This window comes from Danio rerio, chromosome 5, assembly GCF_052040795.2.
Source record: "Danio rerio strain M-AB ecotype USA chromosome 5, GRCz13ab, whole genome shotgun sequence".
NCBI classification, from domain to species: domain Eukaryota; kingdom Metazoa; phylum Chordata; class Actinopteri; order Cypriniformes; family Danionidae; genus Danio; species Danio rerio.
In genome coordinates this window covers 73,222,501-73,250,000 of record NC_141025.1, presented here as the reverse complement: position 1 = coordinate 73,250,000, position 27,500 = coordinate 73,222,501, and the positions used below count along the sequence as shown (strand labels likewise).

The window sequence follows — 27,500 nt, the reverse complement described above, 5'->3', positions numbered from 1 at the left end:
CGTCAATTCTTTCGGACCCGAGGGACAGACGGCGCTGCACCAGTCCGTGATAGACGGCAACTTGGAGTTAGTAAAGCTGCTGGTCAAGTTCGGGGCGGACACCCGTCTAGCCAACAGGGATGGATGGAGCGCCCTGCACATAGCAGCGTTTGGTGGACATCAAGACATCGTGCTTTACCTCATCACACGGGCGAAATACTCATCAAGCGCGCTCTGAGGCAATCAAAGAAGATATCAGTATGACGCCGTACCTTTAAAGCCTATCATATATTTGACCCACGTTGTGCCAAAGTAAAAGACAGCTTGTTTGTGATGTAAACGTGTTTAGGAAATTGATTTCGGCACAGATGAATTCGAATCCAAAAGGCTATTGTTTTGATGATGTTGGGTTGGTACAATGTCATGGATGTGGTCTGCCAACTTTCGATGCGTGATGAAAATGATCACAGGGGTATTTATAGATTAAAAAAAACAACAAATCAGTGAGAAAAACAGACTCAGGGTGCGAATTATGGTGGTTCGGGGTGGTGTGACTACTTAATTAAGCTCTCAAAATCAAAACAATGATGGATTATATACATTTGAAAATGTTTATAAATGGTTATATGTTAAAATGCAACCCCAACAAGTTAATCCTTGCTCTTAAAATAGTTTTGGAAAGTCGAGTTCGTTCCATCAAGAGTCTTTAACATTTATTGAACCTTTTCTTACACTTCAGTATCTTTACAGTTTTTTAGATGGGGGTCCGGACCCTTTTGGGATTTCCAAAAATCATATTGATTTTAATAAACTATTAGAATCAACCCATTTTATCCATAACATACTGGTGAACAAAATAGTAGTTAATAGTAACATTGTTAACATGTTAATACACTGTAAAACCCAAAAAGTTATGGTAACTCAAATTATTTGAGGAAACCGATTGCAACAAACCATTTAAGTTCAAAAACTAATCCTAATGAGTACTGTGAACTTAATCCATTTGAGTAAACGAAGCAATTTAAGCACAGTAAAGCCCAATAAATTAAGTGAACTCAAACCAACTGAGTACTTTAAACCTAATAAGTCAAGGCAACTCAAACCGTTTGAGGAAACCGATTGCTAAAAACCATTTAATTAAAAAAACTAAACTATATGAGAACTGGGAACTTACCTCATTTAAGTTGAAGTAATGAGGTATTTAATTAACTTGTTACCTTCAACACAGAGTTCAAAACTCTTTTCAAATGAGCAGAAATAGCTTTCTGTAAATTTTGAGTTAACTACACTCATTTCATTTGATAAAGTTGACTGTTGGGTTTTACAGTGTAGTAAACATTCAACATTCAAATGAAAAGCCATCAGCCTTTTAAATAAATTTTTTGGCAACCCGGATTACGTTATATTTGATGGCACCAGGTTAAACTTTGACACCTTTACAGCACTTACATACATTCAAAATAAATACAGCCCTCTACTGAACATGGAGGATGGGTAGTGGCGTTCTCCGAAATTAAATGATGAATAGATTTGGGCCTATTGGTATGTGTGCACCATTGTTTGCAAGACTGATATATTTATAACCACCTCAGAGAATCTTGGGTGTCGCAAGTCACTGGCATTGTTATTTTGGGGGTCGTGGGCTGAAAAGTTTGGGAACCCCTGCTTTAGATCATTAAAAAGTTTCCCTGAAAGCTTCTTTGTGGAACCAAAAATATTATACAGTTTCTAAAAGAGTTGTTTGCAGTGATGTCTTTGGTCAATGGTTCCTAAAAACTCTATTCATTTCTAATGTGAGAAACATTTCAATGATATAAAGATAGTTTCCCTTTTTAAGAACATTTTATGGATTGAAAAAGTTCCTTGAAGCCACTGATTTCAAGCAAAGAGCCTTTATTTTTAAGAGTATATTGCATTGCTGCAAAAACTCAATTTGGAAACTTTATTTTTGTAAGTGTACCACAAAGTTCAGTATCAAACAGTTGATTTCTAAATAAAAACTATATTATATATACATATAGACATAAACATTTCAATGTTTTAACATGATTGACCTCTTCAATAACTACACCTCAACCTTAAAACAACATTCATTTCTTTAAAAAGTCAACCTCCCCGAATGTCAAGAAATAATTTGCACACTGCCTAGGATGAGATAAATATTCATAATGTACACATTCACTCTGCATTTCATCTAGAACCGGGACTGATGTCTGATACCTCAAGTGTAATGCATTATAAAGGTGACATTTTAATGTTGGTCATCGAGGACATCTCGCCTCTCGAACTGAGACGTGTTCCTGCCAGACATGACCAAATCAGACTGCATTTTGGCACTGGTGTGTCACAATCAATACATTTCTTCTTGAGTTGATCCACACATTTCAAGCCACATGTTGCTGTATTGTAATTCGGAGGTCGAGCAAATCCATAGATCAGTGCAGTAGATGGCACTGTATCCTATAGCACATTGGCCTCGTCTTCCTAGACCCCTCGTCAACTCAGGCAAGACGCGGTGAGGTTTTAATATGTCGTGACTTTTGAGACGCTTCAAAGCCAGTATGGAAATATGCATCACGTATACTTGAGAATGTTTTAAATATTGCACTGATGGCTGTTTTTGATGAGTTGTTGGTTTCACGCCAACTTTTAAAGATACTATTTTTCTAAATGGAAAAAAAACAATTCTTAATGTATGGAAGCTCCAGGGTGGTTTTCACTCGTTCTTTGCAAAGGCTTTTATTATGCCTGTGGGTTGAATTACTGTATGTGTAATCACCAGTGCAATCTCACGACGATTCGTAACTATTTGATTTAGTGGCTAATTCGTATGAATTTGTACGAATTGAACTGTATACTCTAAAAAAGCGTTTAGTTACTGTATGAGTAAACCTGTTGCCTTAAAAACGAAAGTTTGAAAAAAAAAAAAAACGTAACTTCGAATAGTTATGTTGACTTATTTTTTTTTTAATTATACGCATAGTTAGTTTACTTAATTCTAAGATAAGCAGTTAACTCGCTTATAAATACCCAAGTTAACTAATCACCTTCTTACAGTGTACATTTAAAATTTTTCTCACGTGATTTTCTCATTCGTATACTCTAAAAAGCGTTTAGTTACTGTATGAGTAAACCTGTTGCCTTAAAAACAACAGTTTGACTCTACTTAAACATGAGTAAAAACGTAACTTCAAATTGTTAACTTAATTTTTTTATACTAAGTCCCATAGTTAATTTACTTAATTTTAAGACAATGGGTTTTCTCACTTTTAAATACCTAAGTCAACTATTCGCTTTCTTACAGTGTACATTTTACGTTTTTCTCACACGATTTCGTGCAGATTAAATCATATGAATGACCCATTATTAGTGGCTAATTCGAATGAAATTCTCATTTGTACACTATAAAAAACGTTTAGTTTTTTAAAAGCGAAAGTTTAACTCTACTTAAAAAAAGGGTAAAAACTTAACTTTGAATAGTTATGTTGACTTAATTTTTTATATTATGCGCATGGTTAGTTTACTTAATTCTAAGATAATGAGTTTACTCACTTATAAATACCCAAGTCAACTTGGCGCTTTCTTACAATGTACATTTTACATTTTTCTCAGGCGATTTTGTTATTCGTATGCTTTAAAAAGCATTTAGTTACTGTATGATTAAACCTGTTGCCTTAAAAATGACAGTTTTACTCTACTTAAACAAAATGAGTAAATGCGTAACTTCAAATAGTTATGTTGAATTAATTTTTTTATATTATGCGAGTAGTTAATTTACTTAATATTAAGAAAATGAGTTAACTCACTTATAAATACCCAAGTCAACTGATCGCTTTCTTACAGTGTACATTTTACGTTTTTCTCACGTGATTTTCTCACGTTTTTGTATGAATAAAATCAAATTGAATTACCTATTTTTAGTGGCTAATTCATGTGAATTTTTCATTTGTACACTCTAAAAACTGATTAGTTTCTGTATAAGTAAACCTGTGACAGGTAAATGCGGCAGTTTCTGTATAAGTAATCTGACAATGGTTTACTCACTAATAAATACTCCAGTCAACTAGTCGCTTTCTTACAGTGTACCTTTTACGTTTTTGTCACGTTTTTCGTACGAATTAAATTAAAACAAATTACCTATTATTAGTGGCTAATGCGTATGAATTTCTCATTTGTACACTAGAAAAAACGATTAGATTCTGTATGAGTAAACCTGTTGCCTTAAAATCGACAGTTTGACTACTTAAAAAGTGAGTAAAAACGTTTCTTCAAATGGTTATGTTGACTTTTTTTATATTTTGCATCTACTTAATTTACACTGAGACACTGGGTTTACTTATAAATACCCAATTCAACTAATCGCTTTCTTACAGTGTAAATTTTTGTAAAAACGTAACTTGGAATAGTTAAGCTGACTTAATTTTTATAGTACGCCCATAGTTAATTTATGTAATGATGTTAAGGCAATGGGTTTACTTGCATGAAAATACTAAACTAATCGCTTTCTTACAGTGTACACTTTACGATTTTCTCACCACCAATGGCGGTTGAGTTTGGGGGCGGGGTTGGGGATTGCGCATAGTTTTGAAAATTGTACGTTTTCGTACAAATCAAATCAGATTAATTACGTATTTTGTAAATGCGTAAAATTGTTTGTGGCTAATTTGTACGTTCTCATTTATACATTTTAGTATGATTTTTATCATCCCCAATGACAGTTGGATTTAGAGGCGGGGTTTAGTGGTATGCATTATATTAAAAATTGTACGTTACGTACAAATCAAATCGTATGAGTTTGTATGAATTACCATGGACAATGCGTTAAATATTTTGTGGCTAATTTCTCCAAATTTTTACAATGTCTTTTCAATTTAGGTTTGCTCATCCCCAATGATGTTTGGGTTTAGTGGCGGAGTTTGGGGATACGCAAAATATTAAAAATGTTAAGTTTTCGCCTTACACCTTCCTTTAAAAGTCGTACATTTTCATACAAATGAGGTCATATAAAAAAGAAGTTACGTTTCCTTGTGAGATTGAGCCAACACACTCTGCTTGAATGTTCCTCCACAAGTAACGTCAAACATATTTAGTCTGTAATATGTAATATGGCAGTGTTACCGGGAGGCTTTTTAACATCGTGGGAGAACACCCAAGTGTCCAGAAAAAACAAAAGATCTTGGAGCACTTCCTATATCTGAAGTCCTATCCTCCTCTTTTTAAGGGGGATGCTACATGGTAAAACCAGTGTAACAAGAAGTTGCACAATGCACAAGTCTTTACTTGATAATGCCATAACATTTATGACATGAAAGTAAAAGTTACTTCTTTGATAGAGACAAAAGTCAAATGACTGTGATTTAGTTTGGACCAACTTTTGAAATATTTTCGTCAAAGAAAAGTATGGAAATAGGCCTCTCATATGTTGTTGTTTTTTGGTCATTCGTGAATTGTGTTTTTTATATACCTGTTTAGCTGTTCATGTTTCAAATGATGTAAGTGGTCATATTTTAAATATATTACTTGCTGTATTTTGTACTTTTTGTACAAAGGCATTTTAGATATTAAAAATTCTGTGGTTTTAAGAAAAAACGTGACTCAGTCAATGAAGATTCGCTGTTATTGTGATCTCTGCTTATTCCTGTGCCTCAGGTGTAGGTTACTCAATATTTCCAAGAAAAACAAGCGGTTGTGATTAATGAACTGTAAAAGTCACGCAGTTAGCTAAACGAGTCTGAATTATTAGTCCTCCTGTATATTTTTTCCCCAATTTCCGTTTAACGGAAAGACGATTTTTTCAACACATTTCTAAACATAATAGTTTTAATTACTTATTTATAGCAACTGATGACTTTTACTTTTTGCCATAATGATCATATTATTTGACTAAATATTTTTTAAGAAACCAGTATTCAGCTTAAAGTGCAGTTTAAAGGCTTAACTAGGTTAACCAAGTTAATTTATTTAGGAAAGTCATTGTATAAGGATGGGTTGTTCTGTAGACAATAAAAAAGCGTAAGAGGGCTAATATGGACCTTAAAAATAGTTGTAAAAAAATTAAAAACTGCTTTTATTCTAGCCGAATTAAAACAAATAAGACTTTCTCCAGAAGAAAAAATATTATAGGAAATACCAGCCTGATCTCACGAGAAAACGTAAGTATTTTACGTTTTGCCAGTTTAGTGGCTAATTCATACGAATTCGTACGATTTCAGTCGTACGAAATGATACGATTTTAAAAAGGAGGCGTGGCACCTAACCCCACCCCTAACCCCAACCGTCATTGGGGGAAAAGCAAATCGTACTAAATTGTACGAATTAGATCGTACGAATTCATACTAATTAGCCACTTAATGAAAAAGTTACGAATTGCCGTGAGATTGTGTTGGAAATACTGTGAAAAATTCCTTGCTCTGCTAAACATCATTTGGGAAATATAAAAAAAAAAAAAAAAAGCACAGGAGAGCTAATCATTGTGACTTAGCATAGAAACATGCTTCACATGCAAACATAATCTTTAGCATAACACATGCTAGCCCTAGTAGGTATTAGCTGTTTGATTGGCCATAACGTTTGATAACAGATTGGCTGCTGCAAATGAATGAAGTAGTTAAAACAAGTCAAGCTTTACTTGCACATCATTTATTATTAGTGAAATTAAAGCTCACTTAGTGTCCTTAAAGAGTCATTTAAAAAGGTCATGTTGTTCTTTCATTCATTTTCCTTCAGCTTAGTTGCTTATTTATCAGGGGTAACCACAGCGTAATGAACTGCCCACTTTTCCAGCATATGCTTTACACAGCGGATGCCCTTCCAGCCACAACTCAGTACTGGGAAACATCCATACACATGCACTACGGCCAATTTAGTTCATAATACTGTTTAAAGTATTAAAGGGATAGTTCATCCAAAAATGTTAATTCTTACTGTTATTATGGATATCAGTGGTTAACACTTTGTAAAAAATATCTGTTAAATAACAGTTTCCATATTTTGTGATTCACAAGTGTTTTCTGTTTATTTACGATTTGCATTACGGGATGTTGATGTCTGCTCTGTCGACTTCTGATGTTGAAAATTCGACTCTACAGTTAAACAACGTGACTTTTATTGACAATTTAGTTGTTTGAAGTAATATAATGCGTAAGAAAATATATAGAGAGAACTATGTTTGTAAATTAACAGAAAACCTGCAGTTAATTATAATATACAACACCAAACCAAACAATAAATCACTACTATAAAACTATTAAAAATATTAATAAAAGTCACTTTTTAGAACTTTTTCAAGGTCAGAAGTTGTCGGAAGAAAAATCAGGTTGCAATTTAAAAGCATAAATAAAACATGAATCACAAAAATACACAAAACTAATAATTTACAGATACTTTTCACAGTGCAGTTGCCAACATTCTTCAAAATAGCTTTTTTTTTGTGTTCAACAACAAGAAACTCTTAAAAGTTTACAACCACTTGAAGGAAATCAAATGGTGATTAATTTGTAATCAGTAACACTTTAAAATAAAGGTTAAAATAATGGTCCATTAGTTAATGTATTTACCAACATGAACAAACAACTCAGTGTTTCCCCTACCATAATATTAGGGAGGCCCCCCGCCTTCCCTATGGCTTTCCCGGCCCCCCTTAAAGTCAAGTTTATTGTAATTTATATTTAGCACCAGATCACAACTTCTTTTAATTCAGTCATTCATTCATTTTCTTGTCAGCTTAGTCCCTTTATTAATCTGGGGTCGCCACAGCGGAATGAACCACCAACTTATCCAGCAAGTTTTTACGCAGCGGATGCCCTTCCAGCCGCAACAAAACTCTGGAAAACATCTATACACACTCATTCACACTCATACACTACGGACAATTTAGCCTACCCAATTCACCTGTACCGCATGTCTTTGGACTGTGGGGGAAACCTGAGCACCCGGAGGAAACCCACGCGTACGCAGGGAGAACCTGCAAACTCCACACAGAAACGCCAACTGACCCAGCCAAGGCTCGAACCAGCGACCTTCTTGATGTGAGGCAACAGCACTACCTACTGCGCCACTGCATCACCAACTTCTTTTAATAAACAAGCTAAATAGCCGTATGTAATATCTTCTTTACACAACAGCATGTGTTTTCTGTCTCTACATGGTCGCGCGATTACAAATTTCTGGTCTGAATCACGCGCGGAGTTCACACAGACTCTCTGCTGTATGGGTATGAGAGTGCACGTCACATCTGACAGGACCAAAGACGCACATGCGCTCCCGTATATTATGCATAGCATAATAGATAGCATCTGATAGTGGTAACGTTCACACTACGTCAAGCTGAAACATCATTAGATGCTGATATTTGGTCGGCCTGACGTTGGGTTCTGACGTTAACCCAATTTTCATTTCCAAAAAATTTGTTCATGACGTTAGGGTACAACGTCATGTCGACGTCTTGTGCCTGCTGAGTGTTTAAGGACATTTTGGTCATTATAAACATCCGTAATCTTAATATTTAAAGAAAAATAACAATTGATTAAATCTAAACAGTCCCTGGGTCAATGCGTGTAAAGATTTTGGACATCTTCTTGAACACTTTTAATGCTTCTGAAGCAGTTGGTTGCAATTATAAAGCCACATGTTTTGAGGTAGTTCATTATGATGCGATTTACCTTCTATGTGCGATCTGATTGGACAGGAATCACAGGACTGATTTTTCTAATCCCCATATACAAGAAAAAATTAAGTATTAACTGCAGGTTGAAGGAAAGTGGAGTAAAAATCCCGATACTGCAATAAAAATGTAATCAAGTGAGAGAGTAAAAGTACACATTTTTAAAACTACTTAATAAATTACAATTTCTGAGAAAAAACTACTTAATTATAGTAATCTGAGTATTAGTACTTAGTTACTTTACACCACTGCAATTAAGTTTATTCAATTCGCCTATAGGGCATATGTTTGGACTGTGAGGGAAACAGGAGCACTCGAATAAAACCCACGCCAACACGGGGAGAACAAACCAACCTGATCTCACGTGAAAACGTAAGCATTTTACGTTTTGCCAGTTTAGTGGCTAACTCGTACAAGTTCAGTCATACAAAATTGTACGATTTTAAAAAGGAGGCGTGGCAACTAACCCCACCCCTAAACCCAACCATCATTGGCGGATGAGCAAATCGTACTAAATTATACAAATTAGATTGTATGAAATCATACTAAGTAGCCACCAAATCAAAAAATTACAAATTCCCGTGAGATTGTGTTGCATATACATACATTCATTTTCTTGTCGGCTTAGTCCCTTTATTAATCAGGAGTCGCCACAGCAGAATGAACCTCCAACTTATCCAGCATATGTTTTACGCAGCGAATGCCCTTCCTATAGTGCATGTCTTTGACTGTGGGGTAGGATGGGCTATTATTTCATCCGCAACCGCATCTTAAAACTCATCATCCGTCCGCCATCCATCCGCACTAACATTTTTGACCAATTTTTAAAACCGCACCCGCCCGCCATCTGCTGACTGAGCTCTTTATTTGAATGGCTTATTCCTTTTTATTATTAAATGAATGTTTCTTTATTGATTATTAGAAAATAGAGAATGACTTTAATGACATGCAGTTAATCCAAACGTGCAAGTCAAATCCAGCATTAATTGACGCTTTGAAGTGACGCTAAACAATACGAGGACGTGTCTTTTCACTTGATTCGATTCCTCGGTCCTTGAGTTTTTTTTTTTGCGTCCTTCCCTCGCATCCTATAGGGGTGGAAAGACGAGGAAAGAAAGCAAGGGAAGGAAACGAGGATACACAAATAAGAAATGAGAAGCACCCTATAAAGCTCTCAGAATATCAGCAGTGAACTCCGTCTCCAATCGGTGCACAGGGACAAAAATAAATAAATAAATAGCCTAAAGGAAACGCACTGTACTGCACAATTTTTTTTTTATTATAGTAGCCTAATAGAAAACGCATTTTGACACATCATTTCAACATTCAGACGAGAGCGCCTGGCCTCTAATGCGCCCTGCTGCACTGAAGGAGCGCTCGCTCGCAGCACTTGTTGCTGGAATGCATAGAATTCTCTTGGCAAGGTGCTGTAGACGTGGGAATGACTGCCTTGTTTCTCCCAAAAGGAAAGTAGATTTTCCTCTGCTGATCCGTCTATTCTTAATTTTGTAGAGGAAGACTTCTGTACTTCATCCAGAATTAGTGTATCCGATTCCTCCTCCCATTCTGTGAAGTCAGTCCTAGGCTTTTTTGTTGGTGCGTCAGCTATGTGTGCAAAAACAGTACAACCGCCCGCCACCCGCCCGAATTTAATTAAAATATTATTTTTCGTCACGTCATCCGCACGATTCGCGGTTTATCCGCGGATTCCGCGGCTGTAACCGCCATCCGCGCATCTCTACTGTGGGGGAAATCAAAGCACCCAGAGGAAACCCACACCAACACGGGGAGAACATGCAAACTCCACACAGAAATGCCTACTGGCACAGCCGAGACTCAAACCAGTGACCTTCTTGTTGTGAGGCCACAGTGCTAACCACTGAGCCACCGTGCTGCATGAAGGAATTAGGTTAGCTTATAATTTTTCACAAATTCTAGTTCACTTAAGTTAAGTTAAATACCCCCCCCCCTGCCCCCCTCAAAAAAAAAAATCAAGAATTGTGTTGTTTCAGCTCATTTAAACTAAGTAGTTTGAACAAAGCAGCAAAAGTCACTTTTTGAGTGCACATATTTTCAGAATTATCCCATGACTTGTTTACAAAACAGAAAAATCGTTACGCATTCTGCTTACGGTGCATTTTTCAGCCCAAATGGCGCTCTCGTGCTTCCAACTTTTAGTCCCCTCCATTGACAGAAGGGCCAAAAGACAGATAGCGAGAGAGGGAGAGAGAGAGACAGGTGGCCAGGCCAATCCTTGCCTGCCCTCTGCTCCTTTTAACTTTCTTTCACTATTTCACTCCATTTTGTGTGCTCGAGCTCGCAGTGACAAGCCGCCCCATTCACTCGCCCATTCTTCTCTCCACTTCTCTTTTGTTCGTCCAGTTCAACTCTGTGCGCCTCTATTCATTCCCCAGACGGCCCACCATTGACGGGAGCCCCTGCCTAAGTCACACTGACCCCCTCCCTCTGAAAACACACACACACACACACACATACACACACTCTGCAGCTGCTATGGTAATGAGAGAGGGGACAAGCAAGGGAGAAGAAGGCTGGAGCGAACAGAAAGAGAAAGGGAGATCCTTCTCATGCAACTCAATAACCAGTGTGTGTGTGTGTGTGTGTGTGTGTGTGTGTGTGTGTTTTCCCCTTTGCAAATGGAAAATCCGTCTACCTCCTTTTCTTCTTCCCTCCTGTTGGTTTCCCACCCTGTTCCCTCCCCGAGCGTCCGCACCTCCTCTCCTGACCTCCTCTTTCTCATTCAAATCTGTCTCACACCAGGCCCTGAAAAGGGATGTTCAAAGGTGTGTAAAGTAACCCCGATCCAACCCCGCATGAGAAAGCCGGGTGACGTGCGCCTGTGTGTACATTTTTAGACTGTATGATCGAACGGGACAGACAATTGGGGTTGAAATATTGAAACAAGTGGCGTCGCATAAATCATTGTATGAATTATGTAATATTTGCATTATTATGGTGGCTTGAGAAACTGATATACTACATAAACCATTATCCTTCCGTCTTCTTAAGTGATGGGAAGTTCGGATCATTTTACTGACTCGGATCTTTGATTCTCGTTCATCAAGATGAACAAATCTTTTTTCGAGTCATTTAATTAATTTGGTTCAATTTGCCAAAATGTTATTAAAATGTTACGAATTGTTTCCAGACACATCTACAACTAGCCCAAAAGGTTGATCACACGACAAACAAGTCATAAATAGAATACTATAAGAAGGAGAAAATAATAATTCAATGTTTACCTGCTCTTATGTCTATGAAAGTATTGTTGTCTCTTTGCTCAGCTCACCTCTTCATGTCTTCAAGTGTCAGTGGTTCGTTCACGTTACACCGACAGTCACATATAATCTTAACCAATGAACACAGTCTGAGCCGATAGGAGCCATGATAATTAGTTCACCATTCAAGTCTTCTGGTTCTTGAGTCGTTCGTTAATTACGTGACAATGACTCAAACCTGAGGACTCGAGAGTTGAACAGACCAATTCTTTTTCCGGATCTAAACGCATATGATTGGCCCGTGATGAACGAGTGACTCAGACCCGATAGAGGACTCGAGAGGTGAACGGATCAATTCTTTTTCCGGATCTAAACGCATATGATTGGCCCGTGATGAACGAGTGACTCAGACCCGATAGAGGACTCAAGAGATGAACGGTTCAATTCTTTTTCTGGCTCTAAACGCATATGATTGGCTTTTGCCTTTCCGCGATGAACGGCTTGAAATGTGATGAAGACTTGAAATGAACAATACCACCTGCACAAATGTGCACACGCAAGGATGAACGAATCACTCCCTGAGAGGACTCGTAGTTCCAAAGTCATATTAAAAGATTCGTTCAAAATGAAAACAAAATACGTTCATGAACGACCCATCACTAGTCTTCTTCTTAGACTATTTTAAGAATGCATCTCCTCCTAGACAGTTCACACTACAACCACCAAACCTACTCCAAACCTCTAAACTACACTGAATTAAGTTGCTATATCTTTTCCAACTGATCCGACTTACGGTTTCCCAAAAACTAACCTGGAAATTTCGGAAAAGTCCCATTGACTTAACATTGGACAAAACTTTATGACCTCATAACTTTGCATCAGACTGTCATACAGATTTAAGGTTGGGCTCATTTAACTCAGACTACCAATCTGCCAACCACTAATGATCATTCAACTTGCTAGTCACACCCTAGCAACCACTTACGGCACCCTTGGAACTGTCCCATAGACCACCATTTTAAAAACTGCCATTGACTTTACATTGGACATACTGACAACATACTAATCCACACTAGAAACTGACTAACGACATACCAATCCATACTAACAATATACTAATCCATACTAAAAACATAACAACAACATACTAATCATATTAGAAACATACCAATCAATGAAACATGCTAATTCATACTAAAATATTCTAATCCACACTAGAAACATACTAATGACACACCAATCCATACTAATCCATACTAGAAGCATACTAACAACATACCAATCAACATACTAACAATATACTAATCCATACTAGAAACATACTAACAGCATACTAATATACTAATCATATTAGAAACATACTAATCCATACTTAAAACATAATAACAACATACTAATCATATTAGAAACATACTAATCCCAACTAGAAACATACTAACAGCATACTAATATACTAATCATATTAGAAACATACTAATCCATACTAAAAACATAATAACAACATGCTAATCATATTAGAAACATATTAATCCATACTAGAAACATACTAATAGCATACTAATATACTAATCATATTAGAAACATACTAATCCATACTAAAAACATAATAACAACATGCTAATCATATTAGAAACATATTAATCCATACTAGAAACATACTAACAACATACTTGTATACTAATCATATTAGAAACATACCAACCCATACTACAAAACATACTAACAACATACTAATACTCTAATCATATTAGAAACATACCAATCCATACTAGAAACATGCTAATTTATACTAAAATATAGTAATCCACACTAGAAACATACTAACGACATACCAATCAACATACTAATCAATACTAGAAACATACTAACAGCATACTAATATACTAATCATATTAGAAACATACTAATCCATACTAGAAACATGCTAATTCTTACTAAAATATACCAACCCATTTAAGAAACATACTACCAACATACCAATCCATACTAACAATATACTAATCCATACTACAAACATACTAATAACATACTAATATACTAATCATATTAAAAACATACTAATTCATCATAGAAACTTGCTAATTCATACTAGCAATATACTAATCCATACTAGAAACATACTAACAACATACTAATCATATTAGAAACACACAAATTCATACTAGAAACGTACTAACAACATACTAATATACTAATCATATTAGAAACATACAAAACCATACTAGAAACATACCAACAATATACTAATCCATACTAGAAACACACCAATCTATACTAACAATATACTAATCCATACTAGAAACACACCAATCTATACTAACAATATACTAATCCATACTAGAAACACACCAATCTATACCAACAATATACTAATCCATACTAGAAACATACTAACAACATACTAATATACTAATCATATTAGAAACATAGTAATCCCTACTAGAAACATGCAAATCCATACTAGCAATATACTAATCTATACTAGAAACATACTAAAAACATTCTAATATACTAATCATATTAGAAACATACTAACAACATACTAATCCATACTAACAATATACCAATTTATACTAACATACTAGCAACATGCTAATTCATATTATAAACATACTTGCAACATGCTAATTCATACTATTTATGACAATACTTGGTATAAGCAATACACACACACACACAAACTACAAAAATATTGCATAATTACTGATAAGCATGGAAACCAAGGAGTGGTAAAAATATAACAAAACCGGCATGTAATATGCATATGTATAATGCGTGTGTGTGTGTGTGTAAGGTTGAACTGGGGGCCTGTGCTGGCAGACGGCTGAGGGGCCCCATGCAGTCTGTAATGCACAGCTATTCGTCTTCTGTCTGTGCAGGGTGACCCGCTAGACCATGTGACATCTGCCCGGCTGCCAACACAGAAAAGAGATGCTGGAGTGCCCATATGGAGCCTCCTTTCTCCAAATACTGACACACAGCTCGGCCCCAGTGTGTGTGTGTGTGCGCGTCTGAATGTTTCTTTTTGATTAATACGCATAGACACACTCAGATGGGGTTGCACATCTGTGAGGTAAGAGGCGGAGGGGGGCTGTGAGCGGTGAGAGAGGGCTTTCATGCAAATATGTTTCATTTTCAGTAACTTTAAACCAGAGAAATAAGTCGTTTTGCAGCGTCAGTTTAATATACGCTAGCAAACTCCCTTTAAGGCGAGTCATATCACTCGGCAGCCATTTTTAAAACGCCTCTCGCGCTGTATGCCCGGGCATTCTGTTTGAATGGGGAAACATCAAATTCTCCAAAATTACCCGCCAAGCTTACGATTACATTTTATAATACAAATAACCAATAAAATTAAACAACAACTGTCTATTTAGTTTAATTTCTGTATGTTCGTATCACACAAAATCTGCAGAAACTCACGTCTGGTCCCTTCCCCTCCCCCGGAGAATTGTCATTCTATAGCGATCGCTGATTGGCTCCTGTAGTAGAAGGCGGAGCTTTATTCACCATATTGACATTTACACTTTCCCATTCAAAAGTATACAAGTGACTTGTCTTGGCTGTTTCTCAATACCAAGTACGCAAAGTTCGGACTTGCGTCCTTGGAAGTTCAGACTTTTCAAGTTCAGACTTGGAAAAACGAACTCCCGCGGACGCGAGGACACAAGCCGGGTACTTCTTTAAATGGAACAGCAGTGTACTTTATAACGTCACTTAACTAACCATGGATTCATCAGTTTCACTGTACATTAACAATAAAATGATTTAATTAATATTATATTTATATTATAAATCTACATTTTTGATTTAAGAAAATGTACACATATATGCATATAAATGTGAATTAAAATGAGTTATTATACACTGACACGTGTCTTTGATCATCAGATTTATTAAACTACAATGGTAATTATACACAAAATAAGAAATAAAGACATACACGAAAAGAAATAAAGATTACGTCAAGCAATTTGGTAAACAAAGACGAACAGCGTACAACACGGTAACATAACTAAACACAATTATTAAAGGTAGCGAAATAACACTGCCAAAATGATACAGCTGAGAACAAATAATAGATTTATAAGACCAAAAACTGTCCGTTAGATATTCACAAGATGTATTAAACATCATGTTTTAACTACAATGGAGAGATGAGATCCAGCGGTACGCCTGAGATGGCCTGGCCGAAGTAAAGCTGTTCTGGCGGGGGAGCTGATGACGGAGCTCCCGCTGGCAGGCTGGGAGTCAGAGTCCGCATAAGCTGAGCCACATCGTTAAAAGAAGTGCTATTTTTTGCCGATTCGAGTTTAAAACAACTACATTCTCACTTGAAAAACTCTTAAAACTTAATTTTGTGAAACAGTAAAGGAGTACTTTTAAAACCATGCAGGTTTCCTCCTCCGCCATTAGCTTTTGCTGGTTACGCTGGAATGCATTCTGGGATACCTGAGCTTCGCAAGTTCACACAAGTCACCTCTCGATGCATCCTTGGCTAAAGGCCAGAGAAAGTACACATCCGGGATTTTCTTGTGTACTTGGAAAGATGTGAACTTTGAATTGGAACAGTACTTTGGCGACGGTTGATGACGTTTCACGAGGACACAAGAACGCAAGTACAGACAAGAACGCATATTGAGAAACAGCCCTTGAGTATTCTATAGTCTTTGACGCTACCAAAGAGCTTAGAATGACCAAGAGGCGACACTCAATAGAACGTTGAAACAGCAGCGCCCAGCAATAGTCCTGTGATTCCGCCATTTTGGAAAGCGATTGGCCATGCATTAGATCTTAGCTATCGCAATGGCAAGCAGCTGCCTTGTTTTTTATTTATTTATTTACTTAAAAAGCGCATTAAAGTTGAGATACAACCTGAAAGACGACAATACAACACCTCACAATCATCAGCACTTTTTTAATCATCAGATTTTCATTTGCGTTTATTGTCAGCGTTTTACAACACGTTTTTCCGGATTCAAACCTAAGCGAATTTCTCTGGCGTCGAGCTGATGAGTATGCAAAATCACTCCTTGATGTTAGATGGCGCTACACAACTTTAAGCTTCGAACACCCGCTTGCAGCACAGAAGAAGAGAGAAAGTTAACACGCTTGTTGTTACAGTTCCTGGCGACTCAAGCCAAGCATGATGGTTCAAGCAGCAGCTCCAGCTCTAGCGATGAAGAAATGATTATTGTTCACCAGAGCAATAAGCAGCTCCACGCTTATATTGCCTCTGGGGATCTTCTTCAATGTGTGCTCGCATTGACAATTTTGCGCTTGAGCGCTGCCAAGTGCTGTTTACTTTACTTTCATCAGCTCCGTGCACATGAACAAAAGTGGCAATCTGAATGGAGTAGAAAAAAAAAACGAACTTGAGGTGTTTTTTTTAAAATGGCGCTTTTACGCCTGGGATTTGGTGTGTTGGTGTGCACGATCACATTAGCGCCCTTTATTTAGTCACGAGGCGTTAAACGTTGATGGAAAACGCAAGCAAAAAGTGTCCTGGTGTGCACGGGCCTTAAGGGTGCTTTCACACCTAGACTTTTGTTTAGAACTTGGTGCGTTTCCCCAGTTAGCACAATTCATTTGGCGTATGTGAATCCAGCAATCCACTTGGATCCGCGCCAAAACAATTGGTCCGAGATCACCTGGATGAGGTGGTCTCGGCTCGACTGAAATGAACTCTGGAGCAGATCGATTGTAGTGAGAAAGCAAAGGATCCGAGCCCGGCTATATCACAGTGTATTATGGATTTGTAATAGGCATATATGGCTTTATAAAGACAGAATTATGAGTAGGGTGGAAAGTCAATCCTACCATTAAATGTGTGTTTCATGTCAAATAGGAAAGTGAAAGCATGCTGCAATATTACCGAGAGCTGTTTATCCATTAGGAAAACTGACCGAACTGCAGACTTAGTTTATTCAATTCAATTCAATTCAATTCAGCTTTATTTGTATAGCGCTTTTACAATGTAGATTGTGTCAAAGCAGCTTCACATAAATGGTCATAAGTTTATCTGTTATCTTTCTCTGTAATGTAAAGCCTATAATACATAATTCTAGCCAAGGGAAAGTCTTACCTCCGATTTATACTTGGTGATGATGTCCGTGGGTGTCATCGTTTAAAATTAAAGTACAGCTTTTCACTTATATTGTCTTATTGCTCATCGTCATAAGTTAAAATAAGGATGCCTGACAGCTGAGCGTGACTCTGCAAAACAAATCGTGAAACTCTGACCAATGTGAGGAGAGTTTACTCACTCGTGACTTGTTTTAGCTCTTTTGGTCCGTTTAGAAATTTTGCCATATGAAAGCGAACTGCAACAAGAACAAAGTGTAACATTGTAACACTTTGAATCTTGTTGAAGTTTTGTGTGAAAGCAGCCTTATAATATGCTGTTGTTCTATTGTAATTTTCATTCCAAAATGGCCGCCGCCTGACACTAGCGGCATCTAGCGCCTGTTCCCCAAATTGCACTCTTGTCTCCTCTTGATGATTCTACCCTCTTTGACGCTACTTATAAGAGTATCGGTAAGAAATTACAATGTGTTTTATTTTCATTCTCCTCTTTTAGATGTATATTTCTATTATTTTTGCGCTACAGTCATTTTGTCACTCTGTTATTCCACATTATACTACAGTATGCTATTTAAAAGTTCCACATAATGAAAATGTGGATATACCTACACTCAAAAATTAGCATAAATTAGCAGTTTTACATATTTGTCATTCATGTTTTTATTTTTCCCTATTTATTTATGCTTTTGAATTGCATTGTGGGACTTCCAACTAATTTTAACCTTGAAAAGTTTAAAGTTATAAATTGTTTGGGTTGGTGCTGTATATTACGCTACAAAAACCTAAAAAAAAAAATAGCTTAAAAGAGGTAATAAATTTGACCTTAAAATGTCTTTTTTTTTTTTTTTAAATAAAAACTGCTTTTATTCTAGCCGAAATAAAACAAATAAGACTTTCTCCAGAAGAAAAAATACTTGGGGACCTTTCAACACTTCAACTGTAAGTGTTTACTGCACATTTATGCACTGTGTTATATCACTCAATACTTTAATGTGATTGTTCTGAAGTGAAAGGTGCTAATAAACATCATTATACTCATCTGTTTAAGCGGAGGCATTCCTGCTTGAGCTTTTATAAAAAAAGTCTAGCCTAAAATTATTCATACCCCAGGCAAATTCTGCCTTAAAGTTCATTTTATTCAATTAGCAAGTGTTTTTTTATTAGCGGAAATGACACAGGCTTCTCCCTAAAGATAATAAGACTATGTACAAAAGCATCATTGTGGAAAAAATACTTCTCAGCTTTTATTTTCATTTGAACAAAAACTTTAAGTCCGAATTTGCCAGGAGTATAATTAATTTCGAGCTTCACTGTATGTTAAACACACAAAATACAACTCAAAATTCATCTGTCAGCTCCTTTTGTTGAGTATAATTATGTTTTAGACCCGTAAAACTGAATCATTTCACTTACCTAAGCCACTACCTTCTATGACAACAATTTTACACACTGTATCACTGCACACTATGGCACTTTTAATTCATATTGTAGAGTGTGCCTAAAGCAAACATTGTACTGTATATATACAGTAAGCCATGATAGATGATGGGATGTTGGATTATGCACATGAATAATGCACACCTGAGGTGCTGATGTGGCCATGAATGATGCCGCGGTCACATTACAGTTTGAGCATGCGAAATTCTATCGTACAGCGCTCCGACAAGGGGCGGGATTAAACAAGATGATTAGACGTTTAAAAAAAGATTGGTCCATATATTTTACATTTTTGTACAGAGTGGTCATGTTTGGATCTTCGATTGGTCTCATGCAGTCACATGATGCGATTTCGCAGGTCAGAGTTCACCAAGCTTTAACTTTGCAATGCAGCAACATGCAAAAACTTGTTGCATAAGCTTGCGTTTTCGGTTTGTCGCATTTGCTTACGTACAAATCAACCCAGGCTCATTCTGATAATGTACCTCTATATACATTTCTGGAAAGTGCCAAATACATCCCAGGAGGTACGTTTTTTTGCAGTTTTTGTTTTCGCAAATCCACCAGAGGCTGCTGTGCTTTTTTAGATCTCAAATTTTTCTAGAGAATGCCATTCGTGCCTGTTGTTCTTAATTAAATCTACCAGAGGCCGCTGTCGACTGACTGATCAACTGATTCACCCCTCACCTGCCCCTAAACCCAACCAATAGTGTTTTCAAAAGCAACGACTGACCTGTCCACTTCCTTAAACCCATCCAACAGTTTTAAAAAGCAATCCAGAAAAAGAAAAGCCCTCGCCTGATTTCGATCACGTTTTCAGATTTTACCACATTCTCACCCTTTTATTTACTTGCTTATTAAATCTTTTGGCTTGTTTTTGTTTTACCCACTTTCTGGAACCGTTCTACACCGGACTTGAACCTTGTCGTCGTTGTCAACTCCTCTCTGCATCTCAAGTCTGCCTACGTTATTGGACAAACTGGTAACAGTGGGAAAGCCAGCCATACAGATGTAAGCGCTAATAAGGGCGAAAAGAAATGTCGATACCGCCCCGTAGCGTTCGTTTTAAGGACAACAAATGTAATTCACCAAAATGCAGTCATGGTCCTCTGGCTTGATAATTTACGATCTCCAGAAATGTAGGCCTACGTTTTCTGAAGGAGCCTATGTTGGGATGAATGGAGGTCAATGGGGCGAAAGTGCAGTGTGACCACAGCTTAGAAGAGTAATTCTAATTCTTTTTCAAATATTTTTAAGTGATGTTCAACAGAGCTTAATAATAACAGAGTTTTAATGCTAACAATTAATAACTAGCTTAAAGTACAATTTAAAGATGTAACTAGGTTAATTATGTTAATTAATGAAGTCACTGCACAAAAATGGTTTGGTTCTATAGCCAAAAAAAAAAAAAAAAAGGCTCTTAAGGGTGCTAATAATATTGATCTTAGCTTATCTTTTAAAATATATGTACTTTGTCAAGTCAAAAAAAAAAGAGTTTAATAATAGGGAAATATAATAGGAAATACTATGAAAAAGTAATAATAATAACAACTAATAATTTTGTCTTCAACTGTATGTATGTATGTATGTATGTATATATGCTAGTGAGTAATTATAGAGAATAAAGCCCCAGTAAAACTTTTTGGGTTTGGGAGAGCAGAGCTGCTTTTCTGTTTGGCTGGCTTTGCTGAATGGAGCCATTCACAAGCCTCTAACCGCATGCTTTCTTTATCTTCATTGTTATCCCCCTGTTCCCTTCACCCACCGCAGTATAATGGCAGGGGGAGCAGACTGAAGAATCGGGTGAAAGTGGAGAGTGGGGGAGGAACGGGCAGAAAGACCCCAAACATGCCAAAGGGCCAAACTAAAAGCAGCCATCAGTCCTGGCTGACAGCTGACGATAGCAGAGGAATGCTTTTCAGGAGCCACTTAATTGATTGATTGATGGATTTACTAATTGGCCGACTAATGCAATGACTGATTAATTGACCTCATTTGACATATGATATGATATGACACAATGTTGACAAACAATAATAATGATGATGATGATATTAATATTTAAATAAACCACAAAATATGCTAAATGCATACCAGAAACGTTGTATTTGTATAAATAATTACTTAATAGAATAAACAAAGTCGTTGTGTTCTGGGTTTTGATTACTACATATTAATCATAAATATAAGTTAATTGCTGCTAAATTTAATAAGTTTCATGCTTTCAGAAACCTGGACATGTTTTATAATCACTAACAATTATTTTCCGCAAGTGTTTAGTTAAAAATTGGGGTAAAAATTGGGAATTTGAATGAATAAAATGAAATGAAATCCAGAAAGAGCACCACAGAAAAAATAAAAAGGGAAAACATTCATTAAGATGCATTCATATGTATATCAATATAATAATTGATTGATGGATTTACTAATTGACTGAATAATGCAATGATTGAATAATTGACCTCATTTGACATGATATGACACAATGTTGACAAACAATAATAATGATGATGGAAATATTAATAATAATATTTAAATGAATCACAAATGATGATAAATGTGTTGCTAAAGATATCAAAAACATTGTTATTGTATAATTAATTATTTAAACAAGTGAAGTCTGTGTGTTCTGTGTTTCGTTTACAACATACATTTGTATTATTATTAAATATAAATAAATTGCTGCTTAATTGAATAAGTTTCATGCTTTCAGCTACCTGACATGCTTTTTGATTCCTAACAATTATTTTATGTAAATACTTTGTTGTTGTAAAAATTGGGCAGGAAATTGGGAGTTTAAAATGAAATGAATAAAATGAAATGGAATTTGGGAAAAGCACCACCGGTGCTAAAAAGGAAAAAAATTATTAAGAAACATTAAAATAGAAGGATATATATATATATATATATATATATATATATATATATATATATATATATATATATATATATATATATATATATATATATATATATATATATATAATTATTTGATAAACTGATATTTGGATGAATAAAAATGAAATGAAATTTGGGAAGAGTACCAGAGAAAAAATAAAAAGGGAAAAAATAATTAAGATACATTCATATGTGTCTAAATATAATAATTGATTAATGGATTTACTAATTGACTGAATAATGCAATGACTGAATAATTATATTTATATATATATATATATATATATATATATATATATATATATATATATATATATATATATATATATATATATATATATATATATGGCTGATTCCAGCGTTATGGATGTGACATTTGCAGTAAAAAATCAAAACATAAATTCGCAGAGAAAGTATACGTTAACATTATATTGAATCATCTGTTTATATTTTAACATTTTTATACTTTAAATGAGGAAAATAAACAAGGGTTATGGATGTGACAAAAAAAGTCTGCGAGTTTACAGTATACAACATATTTCGTAGAAATTCTGTGAATTAAACTACACAACCCAAAATAAATAATGCTCAACAAAAGGATAAGAGTTGGCTCTTTATAGAACAAAACTGATTGATTTTATTTTATTTTGACATTTTTGCATTTTTGAGGGAAAAGCTTTGTTATGGATGTGACACTTTTTCGTTATGGATGTGACGGATGTGAAATTGCCATTTGTTTGACTTTGGTAAATCAAATATAATAGTCTGAAAACATTGACAGAGACATTTTTAAGTATTTTTAAAGTACTGTAAAACACTTGCCTGCGCAAAAAATGTAGAAACGGTTTCGCTATTTTGGTGAAAACATTTTTCTTTTTATGGCAAGGTTGATATATATATATATATATATATATATATATATATATATATATATATATATATATATGAGCAATATCACACGAGTAGCAGTGCGATATGGCTGTATATCGGCACTGGTGGGAGGCGTGTGCTGTGTGCCTTAGTGCCCCCACCAGTGCCGATATACAGCCATATCGCACTGCTATGAATGTGATATTGCATTTATACAACAGTTTGACGGCATAATTATGTATATAAAAACTAAATCAAACATGGAGAGTCTCAAAAACCCTTTTGTATGAGGAACTACTTTCTTGCACATTGGATTGAAATCAAAAGCTGACAGTTAAACAGTTGAGCAAGCATCTTTTAAACTTTAGATCTGTAGTGTCTGCTTTTTGCTGGCTGTATGTGGGCGGAGTAATACACAAAGGGTAAAGAGGCTGTAGGAGTTCTGATATTGCAGAATATCGCACGGCTATCAGCCAATCAGATTTGAGAACCATATACATATACATATATATATATATTTTTTATATATAATATTTATTTATTTTTTTATTTTATATAATTATTTATTTATTAATATAATTTAGAATGTATACAAACCAAATTCCTTTTTCGTACCCTTAAATTACACCACATTTACTCAAATGTATTTACCCAAATTTTTTTATGGTTTTCCAAATTCTCATTTTCCTCTTTCAATTTATCATCTGTACCAAAAACAAATTGCATTTTCAAATGTATTAAAGCAGAAACAATTATTCTGAACTATAATATTGTTGTATTTTAATCAAATAAACATGCTGATAAAGTTGTTTAAAAATCACAAACACAAATGTACAATTTCAATACACAAACATACAAAATATACAATTTGCCCATTTGTTTTGCACCACATACAACCATAACCTAAAACAGGTCTATAGGTTTTTATGAATTAAAATATTTGTTTTATTACACAATTTACAAATACAGTTTGATCGTAAAAGCACCACTATAATTAAAACAAATTGTGTGTAAACATTTATCAAGTAACCACAGTAATACACGTCCATTATTATTATGAGTAGTAGTATTAGTAATAACAGTAGTAGTCAGATGGAGCACTACAGGAGCTTTAACGGTAATGTATGAAGTCTTGTTCCAACAGCTCCACCTGCTGTTTCATTAATGCAGCACAGCCTGCGTTACATTGAAGATGTAATACTGTTGCATTTCTCCAATGACAGTTTGTGTAAAAACAAACACTGTTCCCCAAACGCGTAACAAAAGTGAATATATGTAACCCAAGGTCTCACTCCACAGCAGGCTGCAAGATGGTGAAAGTATAGAGTTAGATATACCGTTATGAAGCGCGTTATCCATTAAAAACATCTGTCCAATCACACTTTGGGAGGCTGATAGATTGATTGATTAGCAGTTTGTGCAGTTTTGTCCTCTTTGAATTCTGCTGAACTCCTGCAGGCGAGTGAACAGTGGTGGATACTTTAGATTCGATAAAACATTTAAGCTCCTTATGGGTTTTTACAACAATAGTGTCAGACAGGTATTTTAGTAGATGAAAAACATACTCTAGTATAGCGTTTTTTGAACCATACTATAGTAAAGTGTATTATATTGTCGTACAGCTCTTTGTTAATGAATGCTACAGGATCACACACTGTAAAATAGCTGTACATTAGCAATTTTCTGTAGTTTGTGATTTATTTTTTTATTTTTTTATTTAGTTATTTATTCATGCTTTTTAATTCCATTGTATTCTTGTATTATATTAGGCTATATGCCGAAGCAAGCTAATAGGACTTTTAATTTGCCATAACCTGATTGTGAAGTGCTTCCGGTGAATTGTATGCCAATGCAAAAATCGGCGCGTTTAAGGTCAGTTTTCTTTAAAAATCATCGATCTCCACTGGCTGAGTGATATCCGATATAAAGTGGGTCTCAGATTGTACAAGAAGCACCGCATTAAATTACATTTTCCCCCGTCATATCTTTGTAATAAGAGCATTTATTTTACCCCGGTATATTCAATGGAGCTTCTGTGCTAGCCTGCCGATTCTGACGGGCGCGTGCGAGTAAACGGCATTTTGTCTTGTTTTACGCTTGAGCAACTAAATGAATGCCAAAGTTTATTTAACTGAATGTATTTTAATTACATTACAACATTGATGCTGTAAAAGGAACCGTATAAATTTGAAAAAAATTCACAATAACAGGTCACCGCAAGTTAATCAGTATGGGAAAAACACTAGCTGGGCATATACCCTTGTGGTTATGTCTAGAAGGGATACAGCAGTGGATATTCACATCAATATAGCATAATTTTTGTGACACTGTACAACAATAATTAATCTTTTTACATTACTGTGAGGGGTAGGTTTAGGATTGGGTTAGTGTAGGCATTGAAAAATACAATTTAATGAGTAATTTAATAAATAGTATGAATAATAGAATGACTGTTTTTACATTACTGTGATCGTTAGATTTAGGGTTAGGGTAGGGGTTGACGTTAATAAAATTCAATTAACATTAAATTAACATTAGTTTTACTAATTTAGGTGGATTGAACATACAACAATTAAGTTGTCCCAAAAAAAAAAAATTGTGCTGTTTCAGCTTATTTTAATTTAATTAAGTAGTTTGAACAAACAGCAAACATAATTTTTTGAGTGAGGGTTGGGCACAGGTGTCAAAACCAATTCCTGGAGGGCCACAGCCCTGCACAGTTTAGTTGCAACCGGGATTAAACAAGATGATTAGACATTTAAAAGCGAGCGATTGCTCCATATTTGAAATTTTTGTCCAGAGAGGTCATGTTTTGATCCTCGATTGGTCTCAAGCAGTCAAGTGATGTGATTTCGCAGATCAGAGTTCACCAAGCTTAAATTCTGCAGCAACCTGCGAAACTTGACACATGACCCTGCGTTTTCGGTCTGACGCATTCGGGTACGTATGAATGGAAGTCTATGGAAGGTAAAGCCCAGTGTGACCGCAGCTTAACCTGTAGGTTTCAAACAAGCCTGAAGGACTCGATTAGTTTGATCAGGTGTGTTTAATTAGACTTGGAACTAAACTGTGCAGAGCTCCGGCCCTCTTGGAACTGGCTTTGACTCCTGTGGTGTATGGGGTAGACATTAATAAAATACGATTAACAGGTAATTTAGTAAATAATCTAAATATTTTAGTTAACTTTCGGGAGCAGCTGTATCCCTTCTATCAACAACATCAATTATTCATTCATTTTCCTTCCGCTTAGAATCTTTATTCATCAGGGGTCGTCACAGTGGAATGAATCGCCAACTTATCCAGCATATGTTTTACACAGCAGATGTCCTTCCAGCTGCAACCCAGTACTAGGAAACTTCTATTCACACATACACTACGGCCAATTTAGTTTATTCAATTAAACTATAGCGCATGACTTTGGACTGGGGGGAAACCGGTGCACATGGAGAAAACCCATGGCAACACAGGGAAAACATGCAAACTCCACACAGAAACGGCAACTGGCCCAACCGGGACTCAAACCAGTGACCTTTATGCTGTGAAGTGATAGTGCTAACCATTGAGCTACCGTGTCACCACAACATCATTTGTTTATATTACTATACTTGTGTTGTTACCATAGCAACTATTGAATTACTAAGACAGATGAATTCAAGTACTTTGATATAGAATGGTCCAAAAACTCTATAGAATTTACTACAAATTACTATAGTATTTTTTTATGTGGGCTAATAGGGAGACTGGGGTTAGTTGTCACAATCTATGGATAGTGTTTTTTGTTTGGTTTAGAATTTATTTATGTTATTGTTGCTCAAAACTAAACTACAAACTGAATAAAGTCACTTTAATATAAAAATAAATATCTGTCATTAATTCACAGTTTACTTTCATCTAATGTGGCAATGCCTCATCCACACAGGGCGTCAGTCGTCAAGCATTGCTAAACTTAATTGTGGGTCCTTTGGCACCTCTTCAGTGCAATTGCTCGCTGCAGAAGTTGGGAATTTCTCAACTTTTTCAAGCCAACGGACCCGTCAGATCGCTTTATGCAAACACCCCAGCTCAGAGAGTAGCCGAAAGTGGACTTATTTTATAGGCTGACACAGTTATGACAGCCTGATCTCACGAGAAAACGTAAGTATTTTACGTTTTGCCAGTTTAGTGGCTAATTCGTACGAATTTGTACGAGTTCAGTCGTACGAAATGGTACGATTTTAAAAAGGAGGCGTGGCACCTGACCCCACCTCTAACCCCAATCGTCATTGGGGGATAAGCAAATCATACTAAATTGTACGAATTAGCCGTGAGATTGTGTTGGTTATGATGATCGT

General features: G+C 35.8%; 2 protein-coding genes and 1 long non-coding RNA gene across 10 annotated transcripts in view; 2 read left to right on the top strand and 1 right to left on the bottom strand.

Annotated features, from left to right (window-relative positions):
- nrarpb (NOTCH regulated ankyrin repeat protein b) overlaps positions 1-5,568 on the top strand; it is a 6,022-nt gene extending 454 nt beyond the window's left edge. The window contains exon 3 of one of the 2 annotated variants that reach the window (XM_087251385.1): positions 1-5,568. This exon is cut by the window's left edge and continues 145 nt beyond it. In XM_087251385.1, coding sequence (XP_087107511.1) covers positions 1-217 — 217 coding nt within the window. In that variant the 3' untranslated portion in view covers positions 218-5,568. 2 annotated transcript variants of the gene reach the window in all.
- A 463-nt stretch (positions 5,569-6,031) lies between these two features.
- On the top strand, positions 6,032-9,758 carry LOC147844497 (uncharacterized). The gene is made up of 2 exons (XR_015492178.1): positions 6,032-7,555; positions 7,630-9,758. It is a non-coding gene; the product is annotated as an uncharacterized LOC147844497 (long non-coding RNA).
- Positions 9,759-23,927: 14,169 nt separating this feature from the next.
- The window catches only part of lcn15 (lipocalin 15), a 10,106-nt gene continuing 6,533 nt past the window's right edge, over positions 23,928-27,500 (bottom strand). For 3 of the 7 annotated variants that reach the window (XM_087252829.1, XM_087252834.1, XM_087252833.1), the window contains exon 7: positions 23,933-24,621. In XM_087252829.1, the coding sequence (XP_087108955.1) occupies positions 24,546-24,621 (76 nt within the window). In that variant the 3' untranslated portion in view covers positions 23,933-24,545. 7 annotated transcript variants of the gene reach the window in all.